This window comes from Anolis sagrei, chromosome 6, assembly GCF_037176765.1.
Source record: "Anolis sagrei isolate rAnoSag1 chromosome 6, rAnoSag1.mat, whole genome shotgun sequence".
Taxonomy (NCBI): domain Eukaryota; kingdom Metazoa; phylum Chordata; class Lepidosauria; order Squamata; family Dactyloidae; genus Anolis; species Anolis sagrei.
The window spans coordinates 13287156-13301025 of NC_090026.1; the positions used below are offsets into that span (position 1 = coordinate 13287156).

Consider the following 13870-nt stretch of genomic DNA (forward strand, 5'->3'; position numbering starts at 1 on the left):
TTGAATGGTAACAAATACAATTTATTGGTTGGGGAAAGGGGGGAACAAAAGTCTGGAAAATTATATATAAAATTACAGAAACAATCTCATCATCTTACCAAATAAATACAGGTGTTATTATTGCCTATATATACAAAATAAAATACACATCGGATTGGATCCTGTTTGTCATATTTAGAGCAGACCCACTGAAACCAAAGGTATTTCAATAATGTTTTCAGTGGCGTTTCCAATAAATATGACGCAGATGGGATTCAACCCGATGGGGTTTACAATAACACACACAAAAAGCCAAACGAACAGAAGAGCCAAAGGAAAGTGAGTGCCTATGCTCAAACAAAATGGGCCAAAGTTTCTGAGAAAAAGCGAAGCAACGGGGCTAGGAAAGCCTTTAACGTGGCTCAGGAAGCGTAACTTTATGACCGCAATGGATTAAGGCACAGGGTCAGTTCCTGTGGAATTGGCAAGGAACGAAACAAGAGGGTTAAAAGCCTAAGGGGGCAACCCTTTCCTCTGCTTCCCTTACTCCATTTTCTAATGCCCAGAGATGTTATTTAGCCATTAATATAGGCAAAGGCAAACTTTGGCCCTCCGGGTGTTTTGGACTTCAACTCCCACAATTCCTAACAGCCTACCGGCTGTTAGGAATTGTGGGAGTTGAAGTCCAAAACACCCGGAGGGCCAAAGTTTGCCCATGCCTGGGTTAATATCTTCTAAGAGGTAGCAGGAACAGGCCCAAGGCCAAGCACCGCTGGAACAAGGGAGCAGTCCTCCCTTTGCAAACTCTTTCTTCCTCCATCGCTTCCTCATTCGCTCTGTGCCTGGTAGGCCACAGTGGCAGCGGCCTGGCTCTGGGCTCCTTGCACCTTGCCATTCACCACCAGCAGCAAAGGGGTTTCCACCCGGATGCCAGAGAAATCGAAACTCTGAAAAGGTAGAAGAAGAAGGAAATAATAAGGGATGGCAGTCAATCAAAATGGAACCAGTTCAATCCTAAGTCTACTATCTACTACGGTTCGGGCCCCGCCTATATCCGTGATCACATCTCCTTCTATGAACAGGCAAAACTCTAAGATCTTCCAGGGAGGCCCTCCTTTCGCTCCCACCACCGTCACAAGTACGGTTGGTGGGGCCGAGAGAGAGGGCCTTCTCAGTGGTGGCCCCCACCTCTGGAACGCCCTCCCCAGGGAAATAAGACAGGCCCCATCCCTCCCCTCCTTTCGTAAGAACTTGAAGATCTGGTGGTTTCAACAAGCCTTTGAGAATGACTAGTTCTAGCTCAGCCCTAGACATTGCGGAATATGGCCTTATACTTCCTACCAATTACCCAGGTCACTTCCTCTAATAGGCCCTGGAAATGAACAGCCATAGACCTGTACCTATTATTGTTGTTGCCTGCTATAGCACTGCATTTAATTCCCGCCCCCCCCCCCCTAGAATTTTTGAGCTTGCACTAATCCCGACCTTCTAAATTGTGTTGAACAGGCAGGATTGCTTTTAATATATACATGTTACATCCCTCTCCCCCTCTCCCCTTCCACTAACCCCCACCCTAATGCTTATGCTTTCTGTATTGCCAGTTACAATCTTAGATCACACCCCACTCTGCAGACAAGAATCACACTCTTGCAACCTCATACCACTTCAGGGTGTGCTGAACTTGCCTTGCCTTGATGCTGGATGTGATGGTGCCGAAGGTATGGTTCAGGAATGGCCACAGAGTCTCCAATCAGGACCCCCCAGCTTTGTGCCATGTTGTAAACAGTAACAGCAAAACAAGGGCCTTCGAACGAGTCAGTCAGGCCAAACGTACTATCAAGGAAGAGAAAGGCAGAGATAGATATAATAACACAGCACTGAGAATGTAAAGTCAGTGAAGGGACAGACAAGACAGACATTTTGGAGGCATGACTGTTATTACTAATTCAGTCTTGGAAAAGCATATAGGTTAGGCGTGGGCAAACGTTGGCCCTCCAGGTGTTTTGGAGTTGAAATCCAAAATACCTGGAGGGCAAGTTTGCCCATGCCTGATATAGGTACTACAGGAGTGTATTCTTATAATGGCTACTTTCTCCACCAAAGCACTAGCCTGAATGCATTTTGGAAAATGTCTACAACTATGTAAACATTTTGTCGCCTCCTGATGTGCGCTTGTAAGAGGTGAGATGGGGAAGTGCCCTTTTGATTTACAGATGTATTTTCCTGTTTTTAGGACCCTTGGTGGCACAGGGAGTTAAACTGCTGAGTTGCTGAACTTGATGACCAAATTGTTGTTCAAGTCCGGAAAGCAGAGTGAGCTCCCGCTGTTAGCCCCAGCTTCTGCCAACCTAGCAGTTCGAAAACATGCAAATTTGAGTAGATCAATAGGTACCACTTCTGAGGGAAGGTAAGCATGACTGCTCCATGCAGTAATGCTTGCCACATGATCTTGGAGGCATCTATGGACAACGCCGGCTCTTCAGCTTAGAAATAGAGATGAGCACCACCACCACACACCCTCCCCCCAGAGTTGGACACAACTAGATTTAATGTCAAGGGGAAGAGTTTACCTTGTTTACTCTACTGTTTTTAAATAAAACTTGAAAATTCCTTCAAGACACAGGCTTAATGTGTATAAGCCAGAACAGGCAACTAAGGGAGGTATGATGACAATCATAATATGCAGATAGCTGTATAATTTTTCTCAGTGGCATGTGTCTTTTGTGTGCATAACCTGATTTTTTTGGTAGCTACTGGTGTGTTGTTATTGGGTTTTTTTGTTTTTTTTTGTTTTGTTTTGGCATTAATACTCACTGGGAGACCTTACAATAGTGACACAGTAAAGACTTAAAAACCACAGGTTTCACCTTAATGTCGCCATTTGTCAGAAGCAACTTGAAGTCACACAGCAACAAGAAAGAGGCTTTTAAAAAGGCATAAGAAACTTCTGGTATACTTATTATTATTATTCAAAAATGCACTTCTGGGCCTAAATCAGCCTGGGAAACGATTTGGCACAAATACCATTCATACTTCCTAAAGGGCATTTGAAGGCGAAACATGTATTTGATCGCTCTTGTGCCCTTGAGAGCTAATTGCAACCTGCGGCACACACTTTGCCCACCCCTGATATAAGAGAATTGGGCTTGAAAGACGCCAAGGAGGGCTCAATGGATACTCACAAGGGCACCTTTTCTTCTGTGGTCAGGCTGAAGAGCACCTTTCCCAGCACAACCGTGCCGGAGTTAGCACCAGGCCGCAAAGCACTGAGGGGCCGCTGCTCCAATTTCACCTTCTGACCCGAGGATCCCTGATAATGGCCATCGCCACAAGGTCCCAGCTGGGAGGGACGCAGGTTTCCCAGCATGCTTTGCAGCTTCTTGCCTTTTACCTTTCCCTATGAAGGGAAAAAAGAAAACAGCAGAAGGCATCGGTGTAATCGAGTCAATGTCACCTTGTGTGGTCAAGCCGACTCTTGCCACCTTAAATACCTTATTTTCCAGGAGGCTCGTTAGCCTGCTTAGGAAATCTAGGAGCTGCTGCTCTCTTTGCCGTGGTTCGGACCAAGCCGGGTCAAGAGCTGCGGCCCGTGCGAAACCCTCCAGCGCTTCCATGTAGTTTTCTTCATATTTATGCAGCTGCCCCAAGAAACAAAACAAACAGTACCCGATCAGAAGCGAAATGCAAAACTAAGTCTCCCAGGAGCCAAAACCATTCATGTTCTAGTTTTTGAAAAGGGGAGAAAGAAGGAAGGGAAGCTGAAAACAGCAACAACATAGTAATATATAATACTGATATTGTATTATGCTAATAATATAATATATTGTATGTATATATATCTTGTAAGCCCCTCTGAGTCCCCTTCAGTGTGAGAAGGGTGGCATATAAATGTTGCAAATAATAAATAAATAAACAACAATAACAACACTTTAGTTATATCCCACCCTCTCTCCCCAGGGGGACTGTGGGCAGATTACAACAAAAGAGAAAATTGGGTTATATTTCTAAGCTCTGGAAGGATGTCACCATTTTATGTATTTGGGCTCTTTAGAGGTCAGGAGGCAAGACCACAATAACAAGCCAGATCACCTTCAAACCACCTCCACCTGGATATGCAAAGCCCAGTACATCTCATGAATGAATAGTTCCATTGTTTACAGGGTTCTTTCCTTTTAAAACTAGTACTCTCTGAATGGTTCCCTTAATGCAGGTATGGGCGGACTTCGGCCCTCCAGGTGTTTTGGACTTCAACTCCCACAATTCCTAACAGAATGGTAGGAGTTGAAGTCCAATACACCTGGAGGGCTGAAGTTTGCCCATGGCTACCTTAATGCATTCTCAGTAAATCATATGCTGCTATTGAACAAAGAAGATTGCACAATAGCCAGAAGTGGAAGAGCAAAACTAAAGCAGAGGAGGAAAGGGAAAAATCAAAACTGGTTTCCTTGACTGGTAGCACTACTATGTAGCCCATCCACCTGCCCATCCCTCAAATTCCAGTCTTACTCATCGTTATGTTCTCACCGTGGCTCGATTCAGGTGTAGATCAGGATTGCAAGATGCAGTAGGGTCCACTTTCTCCTAAACAGCAAAAGAAAAGCATGGACACCCAGATTTGCTCTTTCTGCACACAATCGTTTCTAAGCAGTACTGTTCTTGACCCTGACCATTTTTACCGATGGAGCACGTGTTCATTTTTTTCTCATAGCCTTCTACAACCCAAAGGAGAATGGAATTTTGTGCAGAAGAGGTGTTTCCCTAACCTTATGCAATCTGAAACAGGGTTCGGGAATATTCATCCAAAGGCCCTACGAAGTCAGTGGAGTTTCCCATTCAATGGTTATCATTTATTTATTTATTTATTTACAACATTTATATGCTGCCCTTCTCACCCCGAAGGGGACTCAGAGCGGCTTACAAGATGTATATACATACATTATATTATTAGCATACTACAATATCAGTATTAAATATTACTATATTGCACTATATCATTATATTGTAATATTATTAGTAATATTACATGTAATATAAATATATAATTATAGTATCATATTATTATTAATAATTTTTAATTGCATTATATTATAATATAAATACTATATGTATATACAATATATTATATTGTATTATATTATTAGAATAGAACAGGAGACAAAGTGGAACTGTCTTCTCTCCCCACCCCCACCCCCCACTTCACTCTGGCCCAGAGCGGCAGTTGGTGCTGGGGAGAGAGGTCTGGTTGTCTGATTGTGGCAAATGTGAATGCTGCAATTGGCCTTACAGCTTCAAAGCCTGGCTGATTGTTGCCTGGGGGAATCCTTTGTTTGCAATCAGCAATCAGCCAGACTTTGAAGCTGCAAGGCCATTCAATGCTAATCAAGGTGGCCAGTTGCAACATCCACACCTGCCTTAAGCAGACAAGAGTTCCTTCTCCCACCATGGATATTCCACACATATAGAAACCTCGCTTATCTAGTTTCCAGCAGACCCTCAACCTCTGAGGATGCCTGCCATAGATGTGGGTGAAACGTCAGGAGCAAATGCTTCTGGAACATGGCCATACAGCCCAGAAAACTCACAGCAACCCAGCGATTCTGGCCATGAAAGCCTTCGACACACATTATCACCAACTCTATGCAAAGTAACATATTTTTGCCTGGCATTCTGGAATCCCATATAAAAGCTTAACATGGCTCCCTAGCCCCTGCCACCCCATACCACAGTCATGACCAGGTTCCCCTCCATCACCTACTGCTTGGGCATAGGCACTCGACGCTTGCTGGGAGATCTTGGGGTTCTGCCCAGTATTGAAGAACAAGGAGAGGTAGGCGTTGCCCAGAACATCTGTGGAAGAAATCAAGGCGAATTATAAAACTCCATGTTGTTCACGACCTTGTTCTACTCCATCCCTCCTCCACACACCCTTGACTCACACCAGGAGCGGCCATCGCGCACATCCATCTGCACGGCCAGTTTAGCCTGCCGCACGCTATCCATCACGTTTTGAGCATGATCATCGGCAGAGTTTGTGCGCAGCTGCCGGAGGATCATAGAAAGATTCTGCAGCGAGACCTTGTTCTTGCACTGAAGGGGAGGCATGGGAGCAAGAAAGAGACAAATACATATGTGACTGAAAATGAAGTATTATGGGACAAGACTTTTTACCTTAAATGATAAAATGATATTTGGAACTGCTGGTTTTTTTTTTTTTTTTTTTAGTAGTGATCTGTAATGAGTCAAGTAAATCCTTTTCAGAAAAGAGGTGATCTTGGAGAAACAAGTACTTGTAGTAAAAGAGGATATGCAATTTTGCATTAAATGACAATTTGATATCCTTTCTTACACCACTGCTTCTTAAATAGTGGGTCCTGGCCTCAAATGGGGTCCCCTTAGCTCATTGTTGGGGACTTGAACAAATTGGCAACAATAGGTTTACTGAATGCCACCTAGTGGCTGTTTTAGACATTACGTGAATATGTGGTGCCATGTTTACAGTGGACTCTGCAAAAGATGCTTCTGGTGTACCGTATATACTCAAGTATAAGCCGATCCAAATATAAGCTGAGGCACCTTATTTTACCACAAAAACTGGGAAAATGTATTGACTCGAGTATAAGCCGAGGGTGGGAAATGCAGCTACTGATAAATTTCAAAATAAAAATAGATACCAATAAAATTACAATAATTGAGGCATCTGTAGGTTTAATGTTTTTTTAATATTTATATAAAAATGTAATTTAAGATAAGACTGTAAGACTGACCAACTCTGATTAAACCATTATTCCAACCTTCTTCAATATAAATGTGCTTACGTATCCTTCCAATAATAATAGAGTAAAATAATAAATGTAACAAAAATAATAATAGAGTAAAATAATGGATATGTAATAATAACAGTAATTGTTGTCGTTCTCCGACTCTTCATGACCTCATGGACCAGCCCACGCCAGAGCTCCCTGTCGGCCGTCACCACCCCCAGCTCCTTCAAGGTCAGTCCAGTCACTTCAAGGATGCCATCCATCCATCTTGCCCTTGGTCGGCCCCTCTTCCTTTTGCCTTCCACTTTCCCCAGCATAATTGTCTTCTCTAGGCTTTGCTGTCTCCTCATGATGTGGCCAAAGGACTTCAACTTTGTCTCTAGTATCCTTCCCTCCAGTGAGCAGTCGGGCTTTATTTCCTGGAGGATGGACTGGTTGGATCTTCTCGCAGACCAAGGCACTCTCAGAACTTTCCTCCAGCACCACAGCTCAAAAGCATCGATCTTCCTTCGGTCAGCCTTCCCTAAGGTCCAGCTCTCACATCCGTAGGTTACTACAGGGAATACCATGGCTTTGACTAGGCGGATCTTTGTTATTATTATTATTAATTATTATTATTATTATTATTAATTATTATTTAACTACTTATTAATTATTAATAATTATTTAACTATTTTAATTATTTAATTATTTAATAATTATTAATAATTATTTAACTACTTATTAATAGCAGTAATAAGTAGAGTGAAATAATAAATGTAATAATAATAATAAATAAAAGTAAAAAAATTAATGTAATAATAGCAATAGAGTTTTATTGTGTTATGATGTATTGTTTTTGTTTACTGTTTTGCTTAATGTTTTGATTTGCTTTATAATGTTATGTGTATTATTATGTTGTTGTTTTATTGAGGCCTTGGCCTTTGTAAGCCGCATCGAGTCCTTCGGGAGATGCTAGCGGGGTACAAATAAAGTTAATAATAATAATAATAATAATAAAGTAAAATAATACATATAATAACAATAGAGTAAAATAATAAATGTAATAATAATAAATAAGAGTAAAATAATAAATGTAATAATAGTAATAGAGTAAAATAATACATGTAATAACAATAAATAGAGTAAAATAAATGTAATAACAATAATAGAGTAAAATAATAAGTGTAATAATGATAATAAATAGAGTAAAATAATGAGTGTAATAATAATAATAAATAGAGTAAAATAATACATGTAATAAAAATAATAAGAGTAAAATAATGTAAGTGTAATAATAAGAACAAGAAAAGTTAAAATAGAAATGTAATAATAATAATAATAATAATAATAATAATAGAGTAAAATAATAAACAACCTCAACTCAAGTATAAGCCAAGGGGAACTTTTTCAGCCTTAAAAAAGGGATGAAAAACTCGGCTTATACTTGAGTATATACGGTATTGATCTGGGGTCACGTGAATATATCTCAGGCCAAAAAGGGTCCCAAGTGGGAAAGTGCCAAAAGCCCTGGCTAACACCAAGTTGTTGCTTCTCTAAAGCACTTCACATATGTTCTGACAAGGATTTGCTTGACGCTTTACAACTACCACTCAAAATGTCATCACAAAAACCAGCAGTGGTTCCAAATAGCTCCTTTGTAACTGGAATCCCCCACCTACTCATGAAAGTAGTTGTAGGGAGACTTACATGACTGAGAGCTCCAGAAAAGCATGTATGGGCGGCAGAGATGTCACCCTTTTTCCAATAAACCTCCCCCAGCTGATTCCAGGCTTCCACCAGTTCTGGGTCTAGCTTGACGGCTTTGGAAAGCAGCTCTTCGGCCTGGGCATTGTAATCTGGAGACACATTCAAAGCTTTCCCCTTCAGCATCAGGGTCTGAGCTCGACCCTTAGAGAGGCCTAGTAGCAAACGAGGGGAGAAGAGGGGAAAGAGAATTGCATGAGAGATTCATAACATCCAAAACAAAATTGGGCTTGTAATGGATTTCAGATGCTCTCAAGCACCACAAGTTAATCCTACAATTAGCAGTACAATGTTTATGTGAGGAGATGTCTATCAATGGCTCGTGGCTATAATGACACATCTCAATAACAACCACTCTAATGAAAAGAAATAACAGGAAAGTGTCTCATTCTCATATGTAGCTTAGGTCTCATCCTACCATTAAACAGGATAAGATAGCCAACTCAAGACACAAATATTGGGTACCACAAACAGATTGCAAGCTGTTCTTTCTTTGGGTTGTGGTAGGTTTTTTCGGGCTATATGGCCATGTTCTAGAGGCATTCTCTCCTAACGTTTCGCCTGCATCTATGGCAAGCATCCTCAGAGGTACTGAGGGCTGTTCTTTCTTTTCTGTTATTGTATTTATTGATCTAGGGATGAACAGGAACATTTGTAGAACTTTCCATCACACGAGATTGCCTGGCTTTTGATATTTATCCTTGTGAAGGATTGCTGAGGTTTTTAGTTTTTAATATTTTTATGGTTTTTAATTGGGTTTTTTAGTGCCAACAACACTGAATTCTGTTTTAATGTTTATATATTTGTAGATTTCAAATTGTACTGGAATTTTTTTAACGTAAGCTGTTCTGAGTCTCCATGTTGGGGAGAAAAGTAGTTATTATTATTATTGCACCAGGACTGTGGCGCAGCTGGCTGGGAATCAGCTGCATTAAGATCACTACTGACTGAAAGGTAATGAGTTCGAAGCCAGCCCAGGTCGGAGTGAGCTCCCGACCAAAACTGTGTAGCTTGTTGTCGACCTTTACAACCCGAAAGACAGTTGCATCTGTCAAGTAGGAAAACTAGGTACCACTTTGTGGGGAGGCTAAATTAACTGATTTACGAGGCCATAAAAAATCTCCAGCAAGTATGCAAGTATGCAAAGAATGAGGAAGCGACAGCTCCCCTGGTGGCCAGAAGCTGGAAAGCCTCGGAGTGTCTGTCTATATATGTTGTGTGTCTATGGCATTGAATGTTTGCCATATATATGTACATTGTAATCCGCCCCGAGTCCCCTGCAGGATGAGAAGGGCAGAATATAAATACTGTAAATAAATAAATAAATAAATAAATAAATAAATAAGTGCCATCTGCCTGTGACAAAAACTGGTGGGATAACAACCCGGAAAAAGATGAACACGAAAATGAACATGAAAATGAACACATCAAACTACTCTGGGACTTTCGAATTCAGACTGACAGAGCTTTGGAGCACAATACTCCTGACTTCACGATCATGGAAAAAAACAAAGCATGGATTGTTGATGTTGCAATCCCAGGCAACAGCAGGATTGACGAAAAGCAACTGGAAAAGCTTACACAATATGAGGATTTAAAGAATGAACTGCAACACTCTGGCAAAAGCCAATCAAGGTGGTCCCAGTGGTGATCTGCTCTATAGGCCAACATTCAAACTTGCTTCAAACAGACAAGAGTTCTTTCTCCCACTCTGGACATTCCACAGATATATATAAACCCCACTTGCCTAGTTTTCAACAGACTTCTCAACCTCTGAGGATGACTGCCATAGATGTGGGCAAAATGTCAGGAGAAAATGCTTCTGGAACATGGCCATACAGCCTGGAAAACTCACAGCAACTCAAAAAAAGTATGGGGAGGTTTTTTTTAAAAAAAAATCAAAAATGTACATTTTGCTGTCATTACCTTCCATTGTTTCCATTTGCTGAAGAGTCTTTTCCATCTTCTCTCGGACATCCTGTTGTTTTTTCCCAGCATCTTCTACACTGTGGCTCTCAAAGTAATGGTCTCTAAAATGGTACAGCTGGTCAACCAGTTCCTGCCATTGAAATTTTCCAAAACGGAGATGGTATCATCAGAGAAGAACAAAGACATCTTGGCACTATGACAGGCATGGGCAAACTTGGGCCCTCCAGGTGTTTTGAACTTCAACTCCCATAATTCCTAACAGCCAGTTGTTCCTACTGGCTGTTAGGAATTGTGGGAGTTGAAGTCCAAAACACCTGGAGGGCCAAAGTTTGCCCATGTCTGCATTATGGTAACATATCAACATTATAACTCAAGATACTTTATATGGGGGAAAGGGGTGGGGAGACGAAACCAAACAACTCGGCCAGACCATGTCTACATCTGTATAGTGACTCAGTGCAGGTTGAAATGTGATTTTCCTGCTTTTTGGCAGAGGGTTGGACTGGATGGCCCATGAGGTCTCTTCCAACTCAATGATTATATGATTCTAAGAAACATACCAGGAAAAACAGGTATGAAAAACCAGGGTAGAAGATACTTAAATCTTCATTCCAGTATTCTCCATTTCCAACACATAACAAAATTACAAAACAAAGCACCCATCTTTCTACATTCTAATCACTATTGCACAACACCAAATGCAGTTTAACTCTATTATATGAGTCTACGGTGCCATTAGATCAGTGGTTCTCAACCTGGGGTACCCAGATGTTTTTGGCCTACAATTCCCAGAAATTCTAACAGCTGGTAAACTGGCTGGGATTTCTGGGAGTTGTAGGCCAAAAACATCTGGGGACCCAAGGTTGAGAACCACTGCATTAGATCGAGGGACATTAGATCGGCCCCCTCCCTCTTAACATTTCGGAAAAGAGTCAAGACTTGGTTGTTTGAGCAAGCATTTGAAAATGCAAGCTAAAAGAATTTGGAACTACTGGACGACGAGATTGGGCAATGTTTTTTATTAGGAGATGCAAATGATTTATGTCTTAATACTCTTGTTATGATTTTATATTACGTGTTAATATTTTTAAATGTTTTACAGTGTTTTGGGGCATCTAATCATTGCCATTGTAAACCGCCCTGAGTTGCCCGAGGGCTGAGAAGGGCGGTATACAAATATCTGCTTTGGTTAGACCACATCTGGAATATTGTGTCCAATTCTGGGCACCACAATTCAAGAGAGATATTGACAAGCTGGAATGTGTCCAGAGGAGGGCGACTAAAATGATCAAGGGTCTGGAGAACAAGCCCTATGAGGAGCGGCTTAAGGAGCTGGGTATGTTTAGCCTGAAAAAGAGAAGGATGAGAGGAGACATGATAGCCATGTATAAATATGTGAGAGGAAGCCACAGGAAGGAGGGAGCAAGCTTGTTTTCTGCTTCCATGGAGATTAGGACGTGGAACAATGGCTTCAAACTACAAGAAAGGAGATTCCATCTGAACATGAGGAAGAACTTCCTGACTTTTAAACAGAGGCTGGATGGCCATCTGTCAAGGGTGATTTGAATGCAATATTCCTGATTCTTGGTAGGGGGTTGGACTGGATGGCCCATGAGGTCTCTTCCAACTCTTTGATTCTATGATTCTATGATCTATATAAATAAAAATGTAATGTTCGTTTGTGGGATTAACAGAACTCAAAAACCACTGGACTAATTGATACCAAATTTGGACACAAGACATTTAACAACCCAATCTATGTCCTTCACTCAAAAAAATGATTTTGTCATTTGGGAGTTGTAGTTGCTGGGATTTATAATTCACCTACAATCAAATAGCATTCTGAACCCCACCAACTATGGAATTGAACCAAACTTGGCACACAGCACTCCCACGACCAACAGAAAATACTGGAAGGGTTTGGTGGGCAGTGTCCTTTGGTTTTGGAGTTCTAGTTCACCTACATCCAGAGATCACTGTGGATTCAAACAATGATGGATCTGGACCAAAGTTGGCATGAATACTCAATATGCCCAAATGTGAACCCTGGTGGTGTTTGGGGAAAACAGAGGTTGACATTTGAGAGTTGTAGTTGCTGGGATTTATGGTTCACCTAATATCAAAGAGCATTTTGAACCCCATCAATGATACAATTGGGCCAAACCTCCCACACAGAACCCCCATGTGGGCCACAGCAACGCGTGGCTGGGGACAGCTAGTAGTAAATAAATAAATATAATACAAGGTTCTTGTAGGTTTTTTCGGGCTATAGGGCCATGTTCTAGAGGCATTTCTCCTGACGTTTCGCCTGCATCTATGGCCAGCATACTCAGAGGTAGTGAGGTCTGTTGGAAATAGGAAAATGGGTTTATATATCTGTGGAATGGCTGGGGTGGGGCAAAGAGCTCTTCTCTGCTGAAGCTAGGTGTGAATGTTTCAGCTGACCACCTTCATTAGCATTTGAAGGCTTGGCTGAGCCTGGGAAAATGTTCTGTTGAGAGGTGTTAAGATGTGTCTGGTTGTTTCCTCTCTGCTGTTTTGCTGTAGTAATTTTAGAGTTTTTTAATACTGGTAGCCAGATTTTGTTCATTTTCATGGTCTCCTCCTTTCTGTTGAAGTTGTCCACAAATATAATACAATTCAGTGCCGTTAAACTGCCTTATACGGCCATACAGATAGAGCCTTCCATGCCATTTATATTGATGTAGGACACACACTGATTTCAGTATCAATGACAACAACAAAATACATAAGACGCACCTGCAATTCTAAGACACACCCATTTCAATAGATGTTTATATGGGCAGGAAAAGTGCATCCTCTAATCAAAGAAATGCATTAATAACAAACAAAAACTGCACCTGAACATGAGCAGTGTTTTCTGTTGCTCTAGATAATTTAGCCTAATTCATAAAGCAATGTTTCCAGGATGAGATTTCAAGCTTTCAAAGGACAGTCAGCCCTCAGTATGCAAGGTTCCCACAACAACATATACAATAATGTAGATAAATAATATCCTTTATATAAAATGCTAAAATCAAGCTTTGCTTTTTGGGTTTTTTTTTTAAAGAGGGATAGTTTCAAACCACTACAATGGAGACTGAATCCATTGTTGACTATCAGGGTGCATCTACACTAAAGAAATGATGCAGTTTGGCATCACTTTAACTGCAATGATTCACTGCTATGAATCCCTGGCCTTCTTTTGCCAATTAAGCCAAGCCAAAGCGGTTTGACAAGGATCATGTCTCCACTGATCGTGGCCACCAAAGAATGGCAAGCTGGAGAGAGCTTTGGCTCGCCCTACCTGCAAACCTTGCCCAGTTTGAGAGTTTTCCTCTTCTTCTTCGGCCATGATCACTCAACCCGGATCCTCCTCCTTTTCCTGCCCTTTCCTTGAGAGACAAGTTCTGCCTCTGCAGCGACATCTAAAGGTCAGGAGGCTGCATTACAGG

At 41.3% G+C, this 13870-nt stretch overlaps 1 protein-coding gene across 1 annotated transcript; it reads right to left on the reverse strand.

Annotated features, from left to right (window-relative positions):
* On the reverse strand, positions 1 to 13870 carry TTC5 (tetratricopeptide repeat domain 5). The gene is given in 11 exon segments (XM_060780128.2): positions 1 to 926; positions 1665 to 1812; positions 3162 to 3376; positions 3471 to 3617; positions 4504 to 4560; positions 5735 to 5826; positions 5916 to 6066; positions 8430 to 8641; positions 10413 to 10545; positions 13723 to 13776; positions 13778 to 13870. Coding segments are annotated over 11 exon segments (1395 nt in total). The 5' UTR covers positions 13844 to 13870; the 3' UTR covers positions 1 to 806.